Source organism: Eptatretus burgeri, chromosome 4 (genome assembly GCF_056783735.1).
Source record: "Eptatretus burgeri isolate ZD-2024b chromosome 4, Ebu_testis_v1, whole genome shotgun sequence".
Lineage (NCBI taxonomy): Eukaryota > Metazoa > Chordata > Myxini > Myxiniformes > Myxinidae > Eptatretus > Eptatretus burgeri.
The window spans coordinates 34,082,463-34,107,418 of record NC_140964.1 but is presented as its reverse complement, the minus strand read 5'-3'; the positions used below and the strand labels follow the sequence as shown (position 1 = coordinate 34,107,418).

Below are 24,956 nucleotides of genomic sequence, written 5' to 3'. Positions count from 1 at the left end.
TCAAGGATGAGGCGGGCCTGAGGCCGAGACCGGGTCGGGCCTACCCGTCTGGTGATGAGACGCGGAGCGGCGATGGTGCCTCAACTCCGCGGGCCTCGCGGGCAGTGTCTGGTAGGGGGTGGGAAAGGGGCCCCCTTGGTCGCACTATCTCAGCGCGGGGGGAAACAGGAGGGGGTTGCTGATGCTCGGGGTATAGAGGATTTTTATTGCCCCGCAACGAGCGTCTCCACCTCGGCCAGGTCGCGCTGTCGGCCTCCCTGGGGTGCAGCTCCCTGCACGACGCGAGCACCCCCTCGTCTGCCCTCGCCGCCTCTCCACAGCTCCGTCCCCTCCGCTCCGACTCCAACGCACACGCCGACCAGCTCCTTCTTGCCAACTCCACCGCCCGCGAAGTCTTAACTCTCTGTTCCCTCTCGACTCTACTACTCCCTGGACTGACGAACACGGTCGCTTATATCAGCCCCGTGGCTTCGCCCTCTCATCTTTGACCCCCTCCCTTCGACCTTTCACCTCGCTCCCCATTGGCCCGAGAAAAAGTGGGCGTGAATGCTTTTTGATCCATAAATTTGCATATATCGATCGCCCTCCGACGCCCTGGGGCGGGGCCACCCGCCCTCGCTCACCGATTGGACAGCAAAAAGTGGGCGTGTGTCGTTTTTGATCCGTTTTTGAAGCACAAAATCCGTGATTTTGTACACGCTGTTCGGCGCGCGCCCTGCACGAGTCCAACACCGGTACCCACAAGCGGTGCAAGAACGGTGGCGATGCGACCGTTGCGAGGTGTGACGTAAAGGTCGTGGCGGTTGTGGTGAAGCGGCGTTGTGGTTGGTGGTTGATGTTGTGACTGGTGGTGGTAACAATGGCGGTTGGTCCAAATTAAAGATAGTAAAAGAAAAACGGCTATCCTGAAGAGTCGCAGCACGCATAAATGACATGTATTCCCACTAGACAACGGGTTTGGGCCTAACTACACATGTACTTACCGAGATACCAAACCTAAGGGACCTGAATGGTGGTTTGCGAATTTGGTAACCACAACAATATATACATATATATATATACATATATATATATATATATACATATATATATATATATATATATATATATATATATATATATATATATATATATATATATATATATATATATATATATATATATATATATATATATATATATATATATATATATATATATATATATATATATATATATATATATATATATATATATATATATATATACATACACATATATATATATATATATATATATATATATATATATATATATATATATATATATATATATATATATATATATATACATACACATATATATATATACATACATATATATATATATATGTATGTACATATATATATATATACATACATATATATATATATATATATATATATATATATATATATATATATATATATATATATATCTATTTTTTATATATATATATATATACATACACATATATATATATATATATATACATACACATATATATATATATACATACATATATATATATATATATATATATATATATATATATATATATATATATATATATATATATATATATATATGTTTTTTTTAAATGTATATATGTATGCGGGCAACCTCTCCCACTGCCAAAAAGGCAGACTCAATGTGCAGGCAGCCTCTCTTACTGCCAAAAATGGCAGAAATCGGCACGCTCAGGTTCAGCTTCTCACCCGGAAGATTCAACACTGTCCCTCCTTCGTTCGCTCGCTTCGAAAACCCAAGCACGCCTCGAAAACCGACTGTTCGCCCAAACTGAACCATTCCACGAGGTCTTTGTTCGCTGCCTCTCAAAGCCGACTGCCGTTTCTCTCACGGCAGAATCACCTCCGTCCTCTCAGTTTCTTACCACTTTTTCCTTTCCTTCTCACCTCGAAACCCGAGCACGCCTCGAAACCGACTGTTTCCCCAAAACTCAACCTTTTGACGAGGTCTTCGTTCACTCGCTTCGAAGCCACTCAAAGTCTGGATGCAGAACTGGAATTTTACTCTAGGTGTGTTTTGGAGTACATACACAATTTTATTGCAGATTCTGGTAACATAGACTAGACTAAACTCAAATCCGAGTGATGCCACTTTGTCAAGCTTGAGCAATTTTTTTTTAGGAGCAAAATTCAAAATGGCCGCCATCAAAACCGTTTTTTTGGCCGTAACTCAGCCAAAAATCGAGATATGAACCCGATTTCAGTGGCAAACCCTATGTTTTGGGGGTCAAGGAATACACTGATATGTTTAAATAAACCATACAACTCATAATAATAGTCTATATTGCAATTTTTCTATTTAGATATAATATTTTGACTGAAAAAATATCGATTGAACTATTTTCAGGCGTAACTATGCCGAAAATCTATATGAACCTGATTTAAGTGGTAAACAGTATATTGTATTTTATTGTAACAGTATATTGTATTGTATTGTATATCTTTATTTCCAACAGTACAGTTGAGTAATACAATGATGAGGTAACTACAAACTATAATTAATTATATTAACACATAACCAAATAAACGTGATAAGCAAGGTTTACATAAATTTTACACAAATTCAAATCCAAAAAGGGGTCTGTACATGGTATCAACTATGAATACACCGATTGGTTGCTGATGAACTTCTTTCATTCTGCTTTCACTCAATCTTTCTTTCACTCAATCTCACATGCAAGACAGTTGCATAAATCAAATAACTAGTGTTCACTCAAGTTCCACAGCTTCGCTTGCTGATACAGACTTTGTTTGGTCATTCTGACATTCCTCCATACAATGGCAGCCACAGAACAATGAACAGGAGAGCCTGGCGGCAGAGCAACTACATCTATTCATTGCACAGGGTCGTACTGAGCTGCACCCACACGTGATCATCTTGAGAACATTATCAGGAGCTCTGATGACATCCGGAGGCAGAGACACAGGGAGCAACATGCTCGACACTTCTTCATGTGACCATCCATGACTCGTTGGATCGATCAATGGTGGGTCTGGATCTAATGCAGCCCGCCATATTGCTGCCTGCAAGTGCGCCCCGAGAACGTGTTGGATGAAAGCCACAGTGGTTGGTGGTAGAGTTTTTAACTCTGGTGCTGATGTCAGCTTCTTGTTAGCCATCTTTGAAGTCAAGATATCAAATCGAATAGCTGACATGTCTTCTGTTTCCCGGGATCCATAGCAAGCAGCAAAGAAGGCAGTTGCTTCAGATATGACATCTGGTAATTCTGCATCAAGATCACCAAGATAATTTAATTGATGACCATTTTTGAGGTGTTTCACAATTGTGCCTTTTCTGATACCCCACAGGTAGACAACTGTGTCACATCCAGACACAACATGTGCTGCCAGATCTTGGGTGACAATATGTGCATGCTTCTGCACTGTCGCCTTGATGTCAACAGACGATCTGTCATGACTTGTACCAGCCATCACAAGGTTGCATGCCAGTTCCTTCAATTGGTAAAAATGCAACAGCAATATGAATACATCTGTGTCGTCTGAAATTACCCGGATACTCGGAACTCCTGATGAGGCTCGAAGGACCATTTGTTTTACCATAATAACATCGGCTTCTTCGTGAGTCGTTCTTAGGTCAGGCCTCTCTACTACTTGGTATTCTGCAATTTCCATAGGTATTGGGTGAGGTCCAGTTAATATGAGCTTTGTGTTGGTAGAAAATGCTTCAGGATGGTCTTCGATGTAGCTGCAAATGATATTTATTAACTGGACTTTGTTCTCTGTCACTGTCAAAACGATCGATTGTGCAGGGAGTGGCGTCATCAGATTCAGCTGGTGTCGTCGACTGGCATCTTAGCCTGCACGAGCGGTTCGCATGACTTTCTTGATGCTGTTGTCATAATACCGGTCAAAGACCAAATACGTATCACATATCTTCAGCTTATCTCTCAAATAAGAAAGAAGATTCTGCACATAGTCCTCTACTGTTCCTTTCGATTGCCATTGAATCACCCACAGCATAGCACAACCATCTACAATGATTGCTCCATCAGCTGGAAACATTCTGTCAGACACCTATACCTGCAATTTCTGCTTCAAGACTGCTTTCGATTTTGTGATTCGCATGTCACTGTTATCTTCAAACATCGAAGGCGGTACTGGGGCGAGCTCAAACTTCAGGATATCTTTCAGGTTGATGTCTCTCACTGCCTGAAGGCCCAACACTCTTGAATATATGAGCCCCGTGTCATATACAGGTGTTTGTCCGACCTTTATCTGCTTTCGGGACACTGCCATCATGACTACTTGTTTGCTGAGCGGCTTGTTGAAGCTGTCTGGCCATTGCTCCTCATACTCCTTCATCTGCTTGACTCCGATGCCAACAGAAATGTCAGCGTTGACAATGTTTGGACTCATTCTTCCAGTTACAATGTTCACAAGCCCATCCGGGTGATTCTCTCCACCCTGTGTACTTTAAACATCATCAACACAAATGGTTGCTATGGTATCAAAACAATCATGATATGAAGATACAAAAAACGTCTTGCTTTCAAAAGAAAATTGATTAGTCTACTGATAACAATACTTTACTGTAAATTAACACACAGTTTTGCATGTTTCTTTAAAAATATCCAAGCATATATAACTTACTTGACCTGTTGACACAGTTCATTGATCTTCATAGCAGCCATTTTTTGTCACAACTGTACTGGGGAAAAACTGCTCTGTGAAAAATTATTTTTTAACACTTTTCTCGCTATACCATGAAACTGAATTGGAACCGTGCTACAGTTATATATAAACACAATAAAAGCGCAATAAAAGCACATCAGCAACCTTTCAGTGTCTTCATCGTATACACCCTTGATATTATTTGGCTCAAGCTTTATAGGTCGAAACTTCCAACAATTGGTCAATACTTTATTACAATTTTAATCAAAATATGGTATCTGATATACCAATATTGCAATATGGACTATTTATATGGATGATATGGTTTATTTAAACATATCAGTGTATTCCTTGACCCCCAAAACATAGGGTTTGCCACTGAAATCGGGTTCATATCTCGATTTTTGGCCGAGTTACGGCCAAAAAAAAGTTTTGATGGCAGCCATTTTGAATTTTGCTCCTAAAAAAAATGGCTCAAGCGTGACAAAGTGGCATCACTTGGATTTGAGTTTAGTCTAGTCTATGTTACCAGAATCTGCAATAAAATTGTGTATGCACTCCAAAACACACTTTAGCCAATGGCTGCCAGACTATCACTCCTCCCCCTTTACCAAGCTGACAAACTCCTCCCCCGAGCTCCACCTCCCTCTCCAGGCCACTCCCCCTCAGATGACTGGGCGGGGCCTATCGTCTGGAGAGGTTAAGGAAGAAGAGGGAGCCCTCGGCACACCACCACTGTACGAACAATTCAACATGCATCCTACACCTCCCGACACACATGTAATGCCCATTTTACCGAACAACCTAGCTAAACATGCATTTAATGGGGGATCTGAGCTAATCCTATATTTAGTAGCCTGCCAAGGGCCATTTCTGTAACACTACCCCCACCTTTCTCCCGAGGCTCTCCCGAGCCTCTATATGGGGCAGCCCACGACAATAAACCTGTATAACGTACAGCACAGATCTCCCATTTACTGTAATCCACAACATGAGAAGCACTTAACTCCAAAAACCAAAGTGTCACAGTAAGATTGGCATGTCCCTATCCTAGTGTGTCGGATCACCAATCTAACAAACAAATTCACACTCTATGCATACTACTTAACATTCTGATTATGGATTTGAACAGGAGGGCATTCAATTTTACTTTTAACACCACATTTGCATCAGAGCAGAACATTCAGAGGTTGAAAGTTCTTTCACGTGTTCGCTCCTTCACGCCCCCTCCCGGCAATGTTGTCCATTCACCCCTGAGGGTTTCCTCACTTCGTGGCCTTATTGGCCTCTCAGCAGGTGAGTTCAGTTGGCCCAGTGGCCTAATCTCACAAAGAGTTCTTCGGCACACTGAGCCCACAAAATGGCATGAATCTTAGGCCGCAACGGCCCACAAAAGCATTTTGGCCTCAATGGCCCACAAAAATGCTTCGGCCCATATGGCGTACTCACAAGCAGCAGCAGGCAACAAGGCCTGCATTGGACACAGGTGACACAGCAATGGTGGCACGGTGATATCGATGGTAAGCAAATGCAGTTTGGAGGTGTTCTTGAGGACGCAAATGGGTGTGATGACCTCAGACCAGGTGAGATGGAGTGTTCCCTTCACCTTCCTTGCCTGACTTGTTTTGGTTAAGTTCTCTCTTTTTGTTCCCCTTCCTCTTTTATTTTCTTTTGCAGACAGGATGGTGTGTTTCTTACTCAACTGTTATCTTCGTGGATGTGTGCTCATGACATACTGGTGGCCACTCTGGCACTTGGAGAGGGTGACCTAGCCTGGTCCTGGTTAACAAATTTTCCCTTCAACACTACTCGTACCAGGTGTCACACATGAATGGTGCAGAGGAGAGTCCATCGAACCTAACCATTCACTTTTAGCTCCAGACAATGCAACAAACCCTGCTATGGCAAGAATGATCCTAATGACCCATTTTTCCCGACCTGGCACACTGTTCCATTCTATTAAACCTGGGCAAGGCCCTTATTTGTCTTTTCCATTTGGTGGTGCCAGGCATTACTCGCTGGCTGGGGAGTGTGACTACTACTCGGCCTCTTTGCCTGCTTCCAATCAGGGGTGGAGGACACCCAGCGACCTCAGGGTTCACCTGAGCGTGCTTCTGGTGCTCCTTACTAAGGGGTGGCTCTCTCTAGCCCCATACTGTGCCCTCCTCGCACCCACACTGTGCTCTCATAGCACCTACACTGTGCTCACATAGCACTGCACCTGCCGTGCTCTCCTGGCACTGAACCTACCGTGCTCTCCTGGCACTGAACCCGACGGTGCTCTCCTGGCACCTCTTAGAGCCTTCACCTGCCAGGAACCCCCAAAGCCCTGCTGCCCTATTTCCCAACTCACCAACTTCCAATAGCGTGTCACACTACCAGCCAGTATCCCCATACCTTGGCCTGCACCTACCCCTCGCAGTCCGCCTGCACAATGGAACAGCAGCCAGAATCCATGTCAAATCCTCTAAGTCCCCCTAACCTACACTAACTTGGTTAGGAGACTCCTACCGACAGGGTACATTGTTCGCACTCACTCTCCTCATCTGCACAATCACACCATTCACCCAAACTCTTTAGTCATTCATTCCACAGTGCCAAACACCCAGCCCACAACACCATCCAACACCTTTCGTGTTTATGTGAAAACAAAAACACACCAGTCCCTCGGATCCCACTTGGTCATCAAATTTAACTGGTATGCTTTTTCATCAAACCCCAATTAATTTGTCACTACGTCCGTCGTCCGCTGGCCTCCCCCATACTGCCCCAATCGTTTATTTCCAACAATTTAAACAAAACATCAAAATCTCTTCACCAGCCCCATGGAATCTCTTCATGGTTCCAACCAGGCATTTCAGTCCTTCCTCAAACAAGCCACTCTTTGTCATCCACTTGCTTCAGGTGCGTTTAACACTCTGCCTGTTATGTCTCCACCGCTTTTTTCAATAATCACCCAAATCCACTCGTGCCACTCTGATGCCTTCTGTCATCTCTCAATTTACAATCACTTTCGGTACAATTTTCAATCAATATTTTCTTACATCCTCATATGGCCTGCTTCTTTGGCTCATTAGAAGGGGAGTGAGGGAACGAATCCCTCATTTCCCATTACATAACCCCGCCGAATTTCCGCCACGGCTCAAAGATGTCACGCCTCAATGGGGGATTGTGGTCCACCCCCTCCTTTTCTCCAGGGTTCGCGGAAGTCAGGGAAAACCCAATCTGTGGAATGGCCTCCCCCTCTTCTCCAGGGTTTACGGAAATCAGGTAAACCCCAATCGGTGGAATGGCCTCCCCCTCTTCTCCATAACTCCCTGAAGACAGATAAACCCCACTCAGCTAGCCAAACCACTCGTGTGCTCAGAAAGGTCTGAAGACCAAGTGACACATCCCAGTGCCACCTGCCACTCATCTACGCTCTACCCCAAAGTTCCTGTGAGACTGATAGACAAATTAAAATCCAATTTCTAAAGCCTGCTCCTGGATGCAGCACCTCCAACTCTGTAAGAACCCCTGCGGAGCTGTCCATTATGGTTTCCGTCCCTTGGCTCAAGTTCTGTCCTGGTGGCATTTCTATTTCCCCTTGCATCTCTAACCTATTTCCTATGTCACCACTCATTCCACGCTCAGGACTCCCACACACAGCAGGCTGCCCACATTCCAAGGCTATGTGTTGACATTCCACAACTTCAACCTTGTCTGTGCATGGACTAACTGCCTCGCACTCCAGGGCTACATTCTCGACCACCAGGTGAGTACCTACACACGTTTCGGCCTCGGCAGCACATACCGATGCTGTAATCTGGACTGTGGGCTCACAGCATTCATTCACAGGCACTCCCCACACACATTCAGGGGTCACGCATATGTGCACCCCATCAGACAGAGTCTCTTCATTAACGTAAAATTCAATTTCTACCTTAAGCTCCTCGTCCGCACCATGTATGCATGTGCCCACGTACCTGCTTCGTTCCAGAGTCACCTCGGTCCGGTCGCTTCTCTCCAGCAGGTTGCTCATCATTGATTTGCCACACTCCTCCGGGGCTGTCAGCTCCACATGCTGGACCTGCTCAAAATGTATTTCATTCGTCAACAACCCCGTATGCTCCTTCAATGTTTCCTTCACCAGGGTTTGCTCTAATTGTGGTGTCATCCGACGAGTGATGTCAATCGAGTCCCGCACCACTAACATTACTCCCTGTGGTGATGTCACACCTCCCACATTATTGTGCTGTTCTACTTCCTGGCTCTATTTTCCTTTCCATTCGAGTCGTTCTTCCTCTCTGAGCCTTCTTCGTCGTTCGTTGTCTTTCCGGAGTTTTTCCATCTCCGCGTACTCCAACCTTGCTCTCTCCTTTGGTTGGTCAGTTTCAAATTCATTTTCTTTTTGTTTTCTATCCCACCGTCTCTCATGTTCTTCATTCTCCAATCTCATCATTTCTTTCAATTTGTTGATTTCCTTTTCCTGTTTCATTCCTTGTTCTTTTTGTTTCTTATCCCACTGTCTCTCTTGTTCTTCCTTCTCCAATCTTATCGTTTCCCTCAATTGGTTGATCTCCCTTTCCTGTTTCATTCCTTGTTCTTTTTGTTTCTTATCCCACTGTCTCTCTTGTTCCTCATTCTCCAATCTCATTGTTTCCTTCAATTTATTGATCTCCTTTTCCTGCTTCATTCGTTGTTCTTCCAACATCTCCGCGTACTCCAACCTTGCTTTCTCCTTGAGTTGTTTTTGTCCTTTTTGTTTCCTCTCCCACTGTCTCTCATGTTCTTCCTTCTCCAATGTCGTTGTTTCTTTCAATTGGTTGATCTCCCTTTCTTGTTTCATTCGTTGTTCTTTCACTACTCTTTCTTGCATCTCATTCTTTAGTCTTGCTTTGGCTTCTTGCTGTTCAATCTGCACAGTGTGGTTCCTTAACGTTTCATTCTCCATTCTCATTCTTTCCTCTCTTAACATCCTCAGCTCGTTTTGTAATTCCCTCTTTTTATTTTGGTGTTTCTGTAACTCAGAAGGTCAGGTCAGGTATGGGAGCATGTGCCAGAACAGCACGTCGCTGCGTCCACTTTCCGCCGGTACTCCAGGGGCCTCCGTCTGGCCATCCCCCAGGCAGATGCCAGGCCCATCCCCATCTCCTTGAGATGATGGTCAACCTGTTGCAACCATGAGGCACGTGGTCGACCCACTGGCCTCTTCCACTCATGAGACTCCCTCGCTGAGAGAATCTGGTGAGCAGGATCAGAGTCAGGAAAACGAGCCACATGTCCATACAGCCGCAACTGACGCTCACGGACTATGCAGGTAACAAATCTCATCCGAGTCTCTCTCAGCAACCGCTCGTTGGACACAAAATCCGACCAGCGATAGCCAAGGATTCTCCGAAGAGACCTGGTACCAAAGGAATTAAGTCTCCGTCTCAGATCCTTGGTCAGAGTCCAAGTCTCGCACCCATAGAGCAAGACTGGAAGTACCAAGGACCTGAAGACTCGGACTTTCGTCCTCCCGCACAGGTACCGGCAGCGCCACACCCCATGATCCAGTGAATCCATGACTCCCCAGGCCCGACCCAGACGTCTATTGACCTCTGACTCGCAGCCAGCAGAGACATGAATGTCACTGCCAAGGTAAGTGAATCTCTCCACGACCTCAACATCCTCACCACAAACAGACACAGACAGGACAGCAGCATCCAAGATGTCACCGAAACCCTGGATCTTAGTTTTGACCCAAGAAACCCGTAATCCCAACGGCTCCGACTCCTCATTCAGCACCTCGAGGGCCCCCAAGAGGATGTCTAAAGTCTCCGCAAAGATGACTGCATCATCTGCAAAGTCAAGGTCCGAGATCTTGACATTCCCAAATGATGCACTGCAACTTGATCTCTCCGACATCCTCCCTAGAATCCAGTCCATACAAGTGCTGAAAAGTGTGGGGGCAAGTACACATCCCTGACGAACTCCAGTAACAACTGGAAATAAGTCAGAGATGGTACCACCACACTTCACAGCACTCTCAGTACCAGAGTAGAGTTCAGACATCAAATCGATCAGTTTTGGTGGCACCCCACGAAGACCAAGAATCCTCCAGAGGACATCCCGATTCACTGAATCGAACGCTTTACAAAGATCAACATAGGCTGCAAGCAGCCCCTGCCGAAACTCTCGCCTGCGTTCGGTGAGGACACGAAGTGCAAGGATACGGTCAATCGTTGACCTCTTTGGTGTAAAGCCTGACTGCTCTGGACGCTGGTGCTCAAGCAGATGGTGGCGAACCCTATCGAGAATTATCCGAGCAAAATTATCTTCTTGGATTTCTTTTATGCAATTGCCTGTTCTTACCTTCCCCTTCAGGAGTTCCAATTCCAAATCGCGTTCCCGTTTTTCTTTTCCAGCTTTGTTTTCCATTCTCTTCAAAGTTCTTCCTATCCCGAGAATTACTAATTTGCTCTTCCTCTATTCTTTTGTTCAGTTCGCTCTTCTCATATTCCAACTGACGGGTAAACAACACTACTTTATTATTTTCTCCAACATAGTTCGTCGACTCTGTTGGCTAAGTCCTCATTCAGCCACCGGATTCGTTCCCGTACATCGGCCACTTGTTGTAACACACCGTACAATCCTTTTTCTGAATTTCGTCTGCGTGCCGTTGTGCCTCGTCCAATTCAATTTGTACCTCCTTTATATAATTCTCATAACTCCTCACCTCTTCCAAGGCATCCCCCAATTGTGTCTGAAGCTTGCCAATGTTCACGTAGTCGTCCTGCCACGCGTGCCATGGTGCATACCATGACCACGTGGTATGAACTGGTGGCTGGGAGCCTCCACCTCGTGTTGTGCCGTTCGTTGTGCTATTAATAGCCCACTCCCACTTCGTGTCGTGCCAAGGTGGAGCTGCGCCGCCATTTTGCGACTCCATTTTCTTTATAATTTCCAAGTTTTTCACCCGATCTGCTCGAACATAAAATCAAATCAAATTTGGACCGTTTGTTTTTTTTCCTCGCGCCTCTCGTAAACAATGTTTGGGGTGCGAAATGCACCACAGGTCCAAATATCCCGCTCCTGACTAACAAACTGTTGCAGATCCGGGGTGGCGGGATTCTCACCCGACTCTTGGCACCACTCTCACCACCGCTGTCTACGGGGTTTATAACGCCGGCTGGCTCGGCACCGGCCTCGGGTCACGCGTCTTCAATCGCAATACCAACGTAATCCTGGACCTTACCAGTTGGGAAAATACCATGTTCCGGTTACAGACTGGTTTTGTCAGATGCCGAGCGTTTTCTGCCAGTCTGTAACCATTTTGGTTTGATATGCCAATCGAACGGATCGTTCCTCGACGTGACACAAATTAATCCATAGCGGCAACTTCAGACGAACCAACCAGATTTATTGGGGAACATCGGAGAACACAACACAATCAAAACATTCACGACAATGTTTTTATTAACAATCTTTAACCCGTTCTTAACTAGGGAACTACGGATTACAGGTTTCGAGAGGGTCCCTTCCGAGATATGCCTTAAACAACGTGCAGACAAGACAGACAGACAGCATGCAGACAAGATGGAGTACTTGTAGATGTTTAATGGATGAGAGGAAAGTGTCAAAAGCACGAATGTCACTCGTAACAAGCCGATGTCCACGGATTCAAGCCCAAGCTTGAACACGCCGCATGGCAAGATGGCGGTGCCGCACTCTTTCTTCTCAAGGCAACGTGTACGCACGCCCTCCTCAGCGCGTTCTGGCCCCGCGCAATGTCGACGGCACAAGACCGCCAGATCGACGATGGGTTTCAGCCGATTTCTCTTAAGGTCCTGCATACAAATCCAGGCCTTGGCCTGTTCACTAGACAAGGCCAACTCGAGGTGCCGGGCTCCGCAGGCGGATCGACAAACGTGTCGAGCCGTGAGGTGAGTAAGGATGGAGGCTCCACAGCCAGATGCAGGTTGAATCTGCCGATCACCTCCTCATAAGAGTCGATCGCCGACTCGACGTGCAGGCTGCCTCTCCCACTGCCAAAAATTGCAGAAATCGGCGCGCTCAGGTTCAGCTTCTCTCCCGGCAGATTCAACACTGTCTCTCCTTCATTCGCTCACTTTGAAAACCTGAGCACGCCTCGAAAACCGACTGTTCGCCCAAACTGAACCATTCCACGAGGTCTTTGTTCGCTGTCTCTCCAATCCGACTGCTGTTTCTCTCACGACAGAATCACCTCCGTCCTCTCAGTTTCTTACCATTTTTTCCTTTCCTTCTCGCCACAAAACCCGAGCACGCCTCAAAACTGACCGTTTCCCCAAAACTCAACCTTTTCACGAGGTCTTCGTTCGCTCGCTTAGAAGCCACTCGCTCCTCCCCCTTTACGAAGCCAACAAACTCCTCCCCTTAGCTCCACCTCCCTCTCCAGGCCACTCCCCCTCAGTCGACTGGGCGGGGCCTATCGTCCGGAGAGGGGAAGGAAGAAGAGGGAACCCTCGGCACACCACCACTGTACGAACAATCCAACATGCATCCTACACCTCCCGACACACATGTAACGCCCATTTTACCGAACAACCTAGCTAAACATGCATTTAATGGGGGATCTGAGCTAATCCTATATTTATTAGCCTGCTAAGGGCCATTTCCGTAACAATATATATGTATATATATATAAATGTATATACATATACATATACCTATACATATATGTATATGCTGGGATCCCTGGGATAAGTTACCTTCTTCTCACCTTTACGACACAATGAATGCCTTCGAAAGAGAGTGTGGGATATTTACGTCTAACAACTAATATTATGTCAACGCCTGTCCGAGGGAAGGAGCCATTTGTGATGTGACACCCTGCCTGTGAATAGCCAATTTGAAAGTTTATAGTTGGGTTGAGAATCAAATCCACAGTCTAGAAAGGTCAAAGGCAAAGTGCAATGCTTCTGTTCACCATCCTGTCAGACTGGTGACACACACACACACACACACACACACACACACACACACACACACACACACACACACACACACACACACACACACACACACACACACACACACACACACACACACACACACCAAAATGGACTATCAATATTGTTTATGCAAATCAGGCAAAGAAGAGGGAAGTATGGACAAACCCAAAAAGGTATGGAAATAGGATTTTATAGCAGGAATTCAAAGACGTCAATTTTTACCAACAGCAATGTGTTAAAATGTAAAAATAAGAGAGAGCACAGAAGAAAAGCAGAGTCTCGCTGTCTGGTATATCGATTATAAGAGATCAGAAAACAAGTACATGAGCCTCACGAATTCACTTTTGAGTAGAGTAAATGTGCAATCTCTGAGTACAGTGATTTGTCAGTAGTTACTCACAAGTGAAGCGAAAAGTGGGGTAAAGCAATTTTGTCTCTTTGTCTGTTCGCCTGTCTGTCCGTGTGTCTACAAATGTCAGTGTATGATCGAGGAACAACTTGATTTCAATTTCATGTTATATTTTCAACACGAATCGGAACAAGAATTGGAAAACAAACCTGTAATTTAATAATACTTTGTCTCTGAATTCACCCCGATCGCACATGCCCACAGAGGAGTGAGATTGTTGTTTTACGATTTTTTTTTTTACCCTGTCTGCCTGGCAGTCAAACAAACTTGAAAATCATTCCAACAGGAAGTCTACTGTTTTTAAGGATGTTATAAAGGTCACAAATAACAGGCATGAATAACTAAAGTAACATGCTAAATTGGGTGGTGGAAAAGGTCAGGTCAGGTATGGGAGTATGCTCCAGAGCAGCGCGTCGCTGCGTCCGTCGGTGGGAAAAGCCCACCCAAACAGGTGGAAAAGACACTGGGGGATAGATAATTTTGTCATGTCGGTTGTCACCTTTCAAATAAACTTCTGCAAACTATCTGCAGTTTATCCTCTTATCTCTTCCTGCTTTTAATGGTGTACTTCAGACCAATCTCTTTCAAAAGAGTTTTAATTGAATGATGATATTGAATGTGATTATATTTTTGTTAATTTAAAAAACGAAGTTATTTTACTATAAATTAAGATGTTTAAATCTTTTAGTTGAGTGATCAATTTTTTTATTTTCTGTACCGCACCATGAGCATCATTAGTTGACAGATACTGGCACAATAGAAATGTTCATATTATTATTCATTTTAGTTTTATTATTACTGTTATATTAAATTGACTCACATAAATTTAAATTATTATCTACTTTATTTGCACACCTTTAACTTCCCACAAATGTTTGATGGGGGATAGCACCATAAAAGTGAAAATAACCCAAACTTTTGCACTGCAATGCACATAATATATTTGACAGATATAAATATTCCTTTCTCTTTATTTCCAAATCTTAAAAGATCAGCAGCAAGGTCAGTATTGCAACAAATTGAAACGATTACAGCCAGAATGCTTTGTGTTTTTACCTTCAGGATGATCTCAACTGTAAAGATTGTCGTATACACATAGTCTGCATAGCCAAGGATCTGTAAGATTCATTGGACAGAGAGGGCCAGAAAAAGGAACAATGCCTGGATGAATATTATTTTGTGAAGGGATACAGACAAGACGTAATCAGACAGGAAGATCAACCTGTGCAAATTGACTTCAAGGTTACATGACAAAAAATTTAGCTTTTAAATTAAGCACACATATGTTGGAAATATAAGTATATGAAATAAATCATTTGTGAATAAAAACTTTCCATAATTACCACTGGCAAAGATAAATTACGAATCAAAAGTCTCATTTTTTGCACAACAGCCATCAAGGAACACGATAAGTTGTGATATCACACGCGGTGACAGGTTAGAGGAGTGACTCGACATGCATGAAGCAGGTTGTGTGAATGAATATGGCAAATGTGCAGAGAGCATGCAATCATTCAGTGAGAATTTGAGCATTCCCAATCGAAGCTTATTGGTACCTTTTGTGAATTGGAAGAGTTGGCATTGGATGACAGGTGAGCAAGGTGGGGTGCCAGTAGAGGATAAATGGGGCTTCTGAGGCAGCCATTCAAATGAATGGGGGAAAAGGGAAAACCTTTATAACTTAAGCCCCAAAAGCCCAAAATAGGAGATTGATTCCCCCCCCCCCTTCCCACACAAGCAATGTAAAATTGAGACTGATTTTCTCTCCTCCCATACAAGCAAATGTAAAATTGAGACCGACTCAAGCACCAAAAGCTCAAAATAGGAGACCGATTTCCTCCTCCTTCCATATAAGCAAATGTAAAATTGAGACTTACTCAATAAAACACTTCTTTCCTTTCATATTCTCATTCCATTCAAAGAGTGAACCAATGAATATTTGTCCATGTTCTACTTTGGGGAATATCTTAATTTTCCTTTTACATTCATCACCATCGAGTATATTCACAAAGATAACTTTGGAACTTAGTTCTTGGTTTAAGTATTTTTGTTGAGCAGAAATGAAATGATAAACTTCTCTTAATGCTCTTATTTGACGACCTCCTGAACCACATATAATTTTGAGATTGTAGTAAATTGTTTTTCCATTGTTCAATTGATAACCATCAAAGTTTTCAGTCCATTCAAGGATATTAATTTTTTTCTTTACATCCTCCAACTTATTTGTCATTAAATTTATCCGCTTATTTGTTTTATTTACTTTTACCCCGGTTATTTCTTCAAGAAGACTTATTTGATATTTCTCACATTCTTTATGTTTTTCATTTAAATACCAAGGATGATTAGATCTCCACTCTTTGGTTTGGTTATTGCTTGATTCTATCATTTATAAATCAGTAAAAAGACGGCGGTAGCCTGTTAAAATTCCCAACCCAATAGCTAAACACTTATGCTTATAACCATATGGGAGACTATGGATTCCATTCTCTAAAATATATCTTTTTTCATCAAAAGCACCTCATGCTTTCTTATTCATCTCTTCTGTATATAATTGATGTTTATAACTTCTATTGTATTCATTTTTCTATACTCTTCCTTCTTGAAGGTTAAACAGTTGTAATAATGTTTAAAGTTGATTGTCTCCTTGACTATATTTTTCTTTATTCCCTTTAGCTTCTTATCACACCTTTCAATGTTATTATTATCAATATACGTAAAAGCATAAGACTTTGATCTCAATCCTATAAATTCGACCATGACCTTCCCACCCAATTCATCTTTAAACTTACCAATAACCTTTTTATTCTTTGATGAAAACAACACATCACCTGACTTATAATTACTTGCATCATATTCATATATATATATATATATATATATATATATATATATATATATATATATATATATATATATATATATATATATTATCAATCATATCCTCATATACATCACTTGTCTTAATTTCTAATATAAAACTATCTGTATCCATATATAACAATGACACATTATCTTTATACTTTGAATTTAAATTATTATAGTCATAGTCATACATTAATGACTTTGACAAGTCAAGAATTGATGTTCCTATATAAATAGGTTTATCCATTTCAATACTCTCTTTTTTCAAATGAATAGCACAAAAGTTCTCTGAAAACACCTCTGCTCGTTCAAAACTTGGTCTATTAATTAACTTTGAAGCATGTTTCCAAGATGTAGCAAGTCTTATGTTTTGTCAATTCCTAACATTTTCGATAGTCTTTCCAAATACAGCATTATTCATCAATTTATAAAAGTCCTTCTCAAAATCTGTTTTTGTTTCTGTTCTCCTTTTTGTATGAAAATCAATATACTTCTTTAACCAATGACTGTTTAAATTTCAAAATCCGATGAATTTCCCTCACTCCCAACCCAGCAGATAAATATTGTCTCAAGTTCCTTTGATGCAAAACATAACTTTCTTTATCATTTAATGTAGTAAGTAGTTTTTCTTGAGATATATCTTTTATATTGAATGACTGTTGGTAATCACTTAACCATTCTTTTCTTGGACTTTCTTTATCAGGGGCATAAGGTAGGTCCTTATGTTTGTTATGAAGTTCTTCTGGATATTTTAAATCAACCTCAAAATAATATCCAACTTCAGCTTCATCCAATTATTTTTGAGAGGAGACAACAATGTCTTGTAAAACTTTTTCATAATGTTTTTCTTTCACCCATTTAAGTTTTCCATAAGGTAAAGATTGAGACATAGCCCACCCACACAAATTGTTAGCATCATAATACATCAGGTAAGAGTTGTCCTCATTCTTATTATAATCAGGAAGATATTTATTATTTGCTTTAGCCTATCTCTTGGAACATACTTGAGATATTCCTCCTCTTTTAGCGTTCTCTATCATTAAAAGCATATCTATATCACTGATTAATTCCAAATTTTGTTTTGTCATTTTTAACATTGCACTCCAAGCCAAACCCGGGGCTGTGTAATAGTGAGCGGGGTCTAATCCAAAATAATTTTTATTATGACAGACTGTTCTAAAAGTTTCAAACACATCAGCCAATAACAAAACATTAGTTTTCAGACACAAATCATGATATTCTCCATGATTCTTTATAGTAAACTTCTCTCAAACCATTTTTGATTGTGTATAATCTCTATCGGAAATATGAGTTTTATTCAACTTGCCATAGAAACTTTCCTTTGAAGGAAGTTGTGTTTCTTTAAACTTCTCAAATGAATTCATATAGTCATACGGAAATATTCCCTTTTGTGATAAGAGATCAATCTCTTCTTGATTTGAGAAATGTGATTTAAGATTCGGTAAGTTTTTAATATTTAATGCTAAGTTAGATAATGGACTTGCCATAAACTTGTATGTGTCAAGAAATCTGATATGGGTTATGGGGAATGTATGAATTGTTTTTTGTGAATGAGATTTATTTTTGATCTGTGTTTGGAATGGCAGAAATATTTCCAGATGTCTTTGAAAGTTCATTGATAAATAGATGTGTGTCATAGTGAGCGTTGTTGTGAAGAAAGACGAATAAAGTTTGGGGGTTTGTAATTTAGATTACAATGGGAATGAGCTGGACCTCTATATTTACCAGTGAGATGACAGTGATCCCTAACCTTGACCTCTCCCTCAATTTTCTCCTCACAAATATGACAGATACTGTTCTTTATAAATTCCTTTTTCTCTCCCTTTGTTAATGACATTGGTTTATAGATTTTAACCATTATTTCTCTTTGTCTTATACAGTCTTTTTCCAATCGTCTTGCAAACTTCTTTGAGGCATCTTCTCCTCTATAAAGTTCTAACTTGTATTCATCACCAACAGATGGTTTGATATAATAACAGAAACCACAAGGAGTATGTTTTTGATATTTATCTGTGTATGATTTATTTGTATTTGGAGAAACAGTGTTTATCTTTTCTAGGATACTTTCAAAATCAGCATACATCACAAACGGATGTTTTATAGATTTGTTAAAATCTTTGAATGATATGTTTGAACCTGCTTTTGGTAAATTGATTACGGTTGATTTAGGATTACTACAATATTTCGAATGTTGATTTAATCATTCTTTTGTATGAAAGGAGTTGAGACATCTCCTACAAGGATACGTTTTACATTTCCTCTTGTATAGTTGTGATTTGGTTAATCTTGATAAATTTTTGATGAAAGCATAATGTGATTTTTCTTTTGAAGTAAAGAAAAGAAGGTCAATGTGTGTTGCATCATTTTTATCGTTGTTTGAAATTTTTAATATCTGAACTTTGTTTGTATCCGTTAATCCATATACATTAACAGATATATTATTCATTTTCTCAAATTTAGGAATATATCTCAATGACATTGGAAACTTTAATCTTTAACATTAAATGTATTCTCATATTTCTTATAATGTTCAACCCTTTCAGAATTCCATTGTGGAGGATGTACGTGAGCAAGAACAGACCATAGAAAACATTTATTATCTTTGTTTTGAATATAAACAACTGCTTTCTTAAGTTTTATCTCTTTTGGTAAATCAATATAAGAAGAAGCTTGAAGAGGATCTGATTTTTTTATTTTTTTTGTATACCTTGGTCGAGGCTCGAATGAGAGCTAACACACAACTCACAGAAAGGAGGCATGAGACAAGAGGGGCGGGAGTGGAAGGGACAAAACAGTGGGGAACAGACACATTAGGTGAACTGTGGAAGGGAGAGGGATGGGGATGGGACGGGGAACATGGCGAAGAGAAGATGGACATTTCAGGGACTTTCAGGAAGGAAAGCAGGAGAAATGAAGGAAGTGGGCTTGGGTGGATTATCGGGGGTAGAAAAGATCGAGGATTTGGATGGGGGAAGATAAGAGGTGGTGGTGAACAGCTGTTTTGAAAGCCTGGAGGGAAGAATGGGAAAGAATAGAGTGAGGAAGTTTATTCCAAAGGCGGGAAAAAAGAGGAATGAAAGAGTGAAGATGAGCAGTGATTCGTGATTTTGGAAGTTTTACCAGAAGGGGGTTGTTGGCGGACCTTGAGCGCCCTATGGAAACGTGGTGGGGACAAATCGCAGAGAGAGCAGGGGGGGCAAGGCTGGAGAGGAGTCGGTAGAAGACAGAAAGACCACTGACCAACCTGCGGTGATTGAGTGAGAGGCCCAAAGACTCAGCTTCATTGCGGGAGATGCCGATGATCTTAAATGCCCTGGTTTCGACAGCGTGAAGCCGAGAAAGGTGGGAGGCAGGAGCACCAGCCCAGAGGGGAGAGCAGTACTCCATGAGGCTACGGACAAAAGCTTTGCAAGTGGACAGGAGCTCAAGAGGGCCGAGGAAGGACTTTGCACGACGGAGGATTCCCAGTCGGCGACTGGCTTTTGAGGCGAGGTTGGAAATGTGACTTTCCCAGGAAAGGTCATGGCAGATAGTGAGACCTAGAAGCTTGAAAGAAAAGACTTCTTCCAGAGGATTGTTGAGAAAGTGGATGGGGGGGTTTTGTAAACGGTCCTTTCGAAGAGACATAGTGAGAGTGTGAGATTGTCTGGATTGAAAGACATGTTCCACGTGTTGGACCAGTTTGTGATTTTATCCAGATCTGCAGTGAGCGAAGAAGCTGCTGCTTGCTGGTCTGAGGGATGACAGATGGTACGGCAGAGGGTGGAGTCGTCGGCAAAGAGAAATAGAGGATTTTCCAGAGAGTCCGAGAGATCATTGATGAAAACCAGAAAAAGAACAGGGCCCAGAACGCTACCTTGAGGAACTCCAGCCTGCACAGGAAGAGGGGATGAAAGAACTCCATTTAGGGCCACACGTTGACTGCGACAGGAGAGGAAGTCTGCGAGCCATGAGTGGAGATGGCCTTGAATACCATGGGAAGAGAGTTTGGTGAGTATGGCAGGGTGCCAGACTGTGTCAAAAGCACATGATATGTCCAGGGATACGGCTCGGATTTCCTGTCTGGCATTGAGGACCTCCATCCATTGATGGGAGAGCAGAAGCAGCATATCCAGGGTAGAGTGACCTGTTCTGAAACCAAATTGATGATTGGAAATCAAGCCATTGGAGAAGAGGAAGGATTTCATATCTGAAGCGATGATGGATTCCATCACCTTGCTGATGATTGGGAGAAGGCTGATTGGTCTGTAGTTATAGGGATCTGTTTTTGCACCTTTTTTATGCAGGGCAGTGATGTTAGCAGATTTCCAAGCAGATGGCAGATGACCTTGGGCAAATGAGAGGGTGAATAGAACAGAGAGAGGGTGAGCAAGAGCAGAAGAGCAGGCTTTGAGGACACGTGGGCTGATGCCGTCTGGACCGGTTGTAGAATCTGACTCGAGGTTTGAAAGCAAGCTCTCCACCTTGTCAGGAGAAAAGGATACAGAGTTCAGGGACAGTTGGGTGCGACTGGGTAAAGTGGGTGGAGATAGTGATGGGAGATAGAGATAGTGATGGGTTGAGGACACAAGATTTAGCTGCAAACACCGAGTTTAGACATTCAGCTTTATCACGTGTGGAATCAGCAGTGCGGCCATTTGAGGTAAGGGAGGGGATGGAGGGGGAACATACACCAGAAACAGATTTGATTAAATGCCACCAGGATTTTGAGGAGGGAGAGAGGTTTGAGAGTTCAGACTTGAGATGAGAAAGATGTTGTTTTCTGGCTCTCCTGAGGGTAGATACACACTTGTTCCGAGCTTTGTGGAAAGAACTGAGATTGCCCTCAGTTGGGTTTGCTTTCCATGAGGCAAAGGCAAGTTGTTTCAGGACAACTGCCTCGCCACAAGCTTCAGTAAACCAAGGGCGGGAGGAAGGGTAAGACAACTGAACACGAGAGGGGATAAATCTGTGCATGAGGGAGAGCAAGTTTCTTTGAAAGAATTCCCAGGATGAGTTGATGTTTGAGAAAGTAGTGATAGGAGACCAGTCTGTAAGTTTGATGGCTGCTCGGAGACCCTGCCAGTCGGCTTGAGTGAAATGCCAGACTTGACGGCGGTGAGCTGGTTCTCTGATAACAGCCAGAGAGATGTCCACTTTGACAAGGACGTGGTCAGAAGAACCAATTGGAGCAAAGGAAGAGCAGCAGATATTGTAAGGGAAATTTGTCAAAATCAGATCCAGAAGAGATGGAGTACCATTGGTTGAGATCCGGGTCGGGAAGTTGACCGATTGAGTCAGTCCCAATGAGTCGCAGAAAGCTTTTGCTGAGGTGCCATGGCAGGTGAGAGAGGTACCCACACCTAGCCAACTGGCGTGATGACAATTGAAGACACCACATAAGAGGAAGAGAGAGTTTGGATGAGAAGATAGAAGATGGTCCATGTTTTCGGATAGTGAGGTGTAGATGGAGTCATCACTGTTCGGTGGACGGTACAGTACACATATAAACATGAGGTGGGAGTGGAGGGGAAGCCGAAGCCAGAGGTATTCCTGGGGGTGTGGGGGAGTGAGAGCAGTGCATGGAGAGTGAGGAATAGAGTCTTTGATGAAGAGAGCAACACCTCCACCAGGACGAGGCTCAGGTCTGTCATACCGTAAGAAGGAGTAACCGGGGAGAGATACTTGGAAGTCAGACACGTCTTGGGAGAGGAAAGTTTCTGTTAGGCAGATAATGTCTGGTTTGTCAGTGGCAACCTGTATGGAAAGATCTGAAAGGTTTGAGCGAAGGCCCCAGATATTTGAGGTCCACACTTTTGATGAAGAGGAAGGGGAGGAGGCTTTGGGTGCAGGAGGTGGAGGGGAGGGGGAGGGTAGGACAAGGGACGAGGGGGGCAGGTAAGGAGGGTTGCTGAAGGAGTGTGGGGTATTGCAGAATAGCGAGGGGAGGGGGCCGAATGAGGAGGAGAAAAGGCTCTGTGGTGCTGGGGGAGAGGGGGGACAAGAGACAAGGAAGAAGGCAGTTGAGGATTTGAGGAGGTGGAGTGAAGAGATGGAGGTGAGAGGGCAGTGGAGGGAGGCAGGTTGGTGGATGAGAGGGGGGGCAACTTTGAGAAGGAAGAGTGAGGGGGATGAAAGGTGGGAGAAAGGTGAGGGGGGAATTTTTGAGAGAGGTGAGAGGGAGGCCTGGAGGGAGAAGAGTGGGATGGTTGCTTAGAGAGTGAGAGTGAGGGGCGAGGGGGGTGAGTTGGCACTGAAGTTGGAAAAAAAGAATGGTTGATGGAAAGCGAGCATCCATGGCAAACTGTGGTTTTTAAAAGTTTTAGGTCAGAGATGCGATTTAACACAATTCTTGATGGATGCAATGAAGGCGAATTCAGAGCATGGAGAGAAGAAGCGCTGTAATAGTTGGATTTTTTAGGCAAGGAATGAAGGAGAGGTCAAAATGAGAGCAGTCTGTTAAAATAGCAGAAGAGTAGTGCATTGTGAAACAGTAAAGAGTACCACATGTGTGAGAGAGGAAGATGAAGCATTATAAGATCGTTTTTGTTGCTAAAAATAATGTATGAGAGAGTTCAACAGATTAGGTCATGGAAGTGTAAAAAAAAAAATCGAGGAAGAAGACGAGGAGGAAGTTAAGAGGAAGAAGAAGAAGCAGAATCGGGAGAAGGTGAGCGTGTTGTTGTTGTAGGGTATTTTTTTTTTTTGAGATAAGAAAGAGATTAGTTGGGAGAATGGGGGATGTTTGGAAAGTGGGGAGAATCAAAATTGAAGGTAATGGGGAGGATAGAAATTGAAGGTAATGGGGAGAAAAAACAAACAAAAAAAAAAAAAACGATCGAACACCGAGTGGAACCGGTAGGCCTCAAGCCTAGGCCGAGGCCTCAAGCACCAGGTAAGAACGTCGACAAAAATACTCACAAAATAGCACGATTTTTGAAACAAAACCGAACTAGCAACACAAAGTAACATGTCGGTGAGAAAATTAAACAGTTAAAACGGGACAAATAACAACCGGAAACTTAGCTTTGAGAACGTCAGCAGGGAGCCCTGAAGGAGACCTCTCACTGCTCCAAAACCGGAACTGGAAGATTTTAAGATGTGTATATCTAAAAAGATTATTTTTGTAATAGTAAATCCACGACCTACTACAGTGTTATCAACATCTTGTTCTTGTCTCTGGAGTTCATTATAAACATCACATCTTACAAAATCTTGAAATGATGAGATAAAGTGAGGGTTTATCCTCATATAGGGAGTGGTTTCATCGCTTTGTCTTACCATATTCAATTTTACTCCCATATTAAACTTAAAAGTTTTCATTTCACTTAATGTGTTTTTAATTATAGCTTCAATACTTTGTTTAACCATATCAACAGCTTCCATGATTGAAGATGGTCCAGGGTCTTGAAAGCGAAACAATCTTGTTTTTATATGCCCTTTAAATGCCCCATCAGTGTTTTCAATGGAGAATTTAGTGGCACGTTCCCTTTCTTCATTATTCTTGTGTTTGCCTGATTGAAGGTGTTTATTACAAAAAAATTTAAGAATATCATTATCACATCTATCACAATGTTTTGTTTCTTGGTCAAGTGGAGATATTTGTCTGAAAAGATTGAATGTGTATTTGTTGGTTTGAAGGTGTTTTTTTTTTAATAACATTTATATTCATGATTACAAACATTGCAGTACGTTGTATTCACCACATTTATATAACAAAACTTTGCTATAAAATAAAATTTTCTTGATGAAAATTCCGTTTAATATTTAGGTGAATCTGTGCTCAAAACCATTTTATCCTCCAACTTTTTTCACATAATAAATACAATGTATCAAGACACAAAAGACAAGTTTCAATCAATCTCTTCATTTGTAAAAGATACTGAGAAATATGTCAAGGATGTAAAATTGAATAAAGATAAATATAACAACTATTGGATAAAAACAATTATGGTGAATAATACGAGTTCTTCAATTTCCTTCAGTGGAAGGGCTTTTAGTATATCTGGAAGAACATCAATTAAAGTAGCTCTAACAAAAGTTTCTCCT

At 42.4% G+C, this 24,956-nt stretch overlaps 1 protein-coding gene across 6 annotated transcripts in view; it reads right to left on the bottom strand.

Moving 5' to 3' along the window:
• The window catches only part of LOC147027773 (voltage-dependent L-type calcium channel subunit alpha-1D-like), a 518,308-nt gene that overhangs the window by 164,331 nt on the left and 329,021 nt on the right, over positions 1–24,956 (bottom strand). For all 6 annotated transcript variants that reach the window (XM_085877381.1, XM_085877383.1, XM_085877382.1 and 3 more), the window contains one exon: positions 15,102–15,161. In XM_085877381.1, the coding sequence (XP_085733507.1) occupies positions 15,102–15,161 (60 nt within the window). The remainder of the gene's footprint in view (positions 1–15,101; positions 15,162–24,956) is intronic.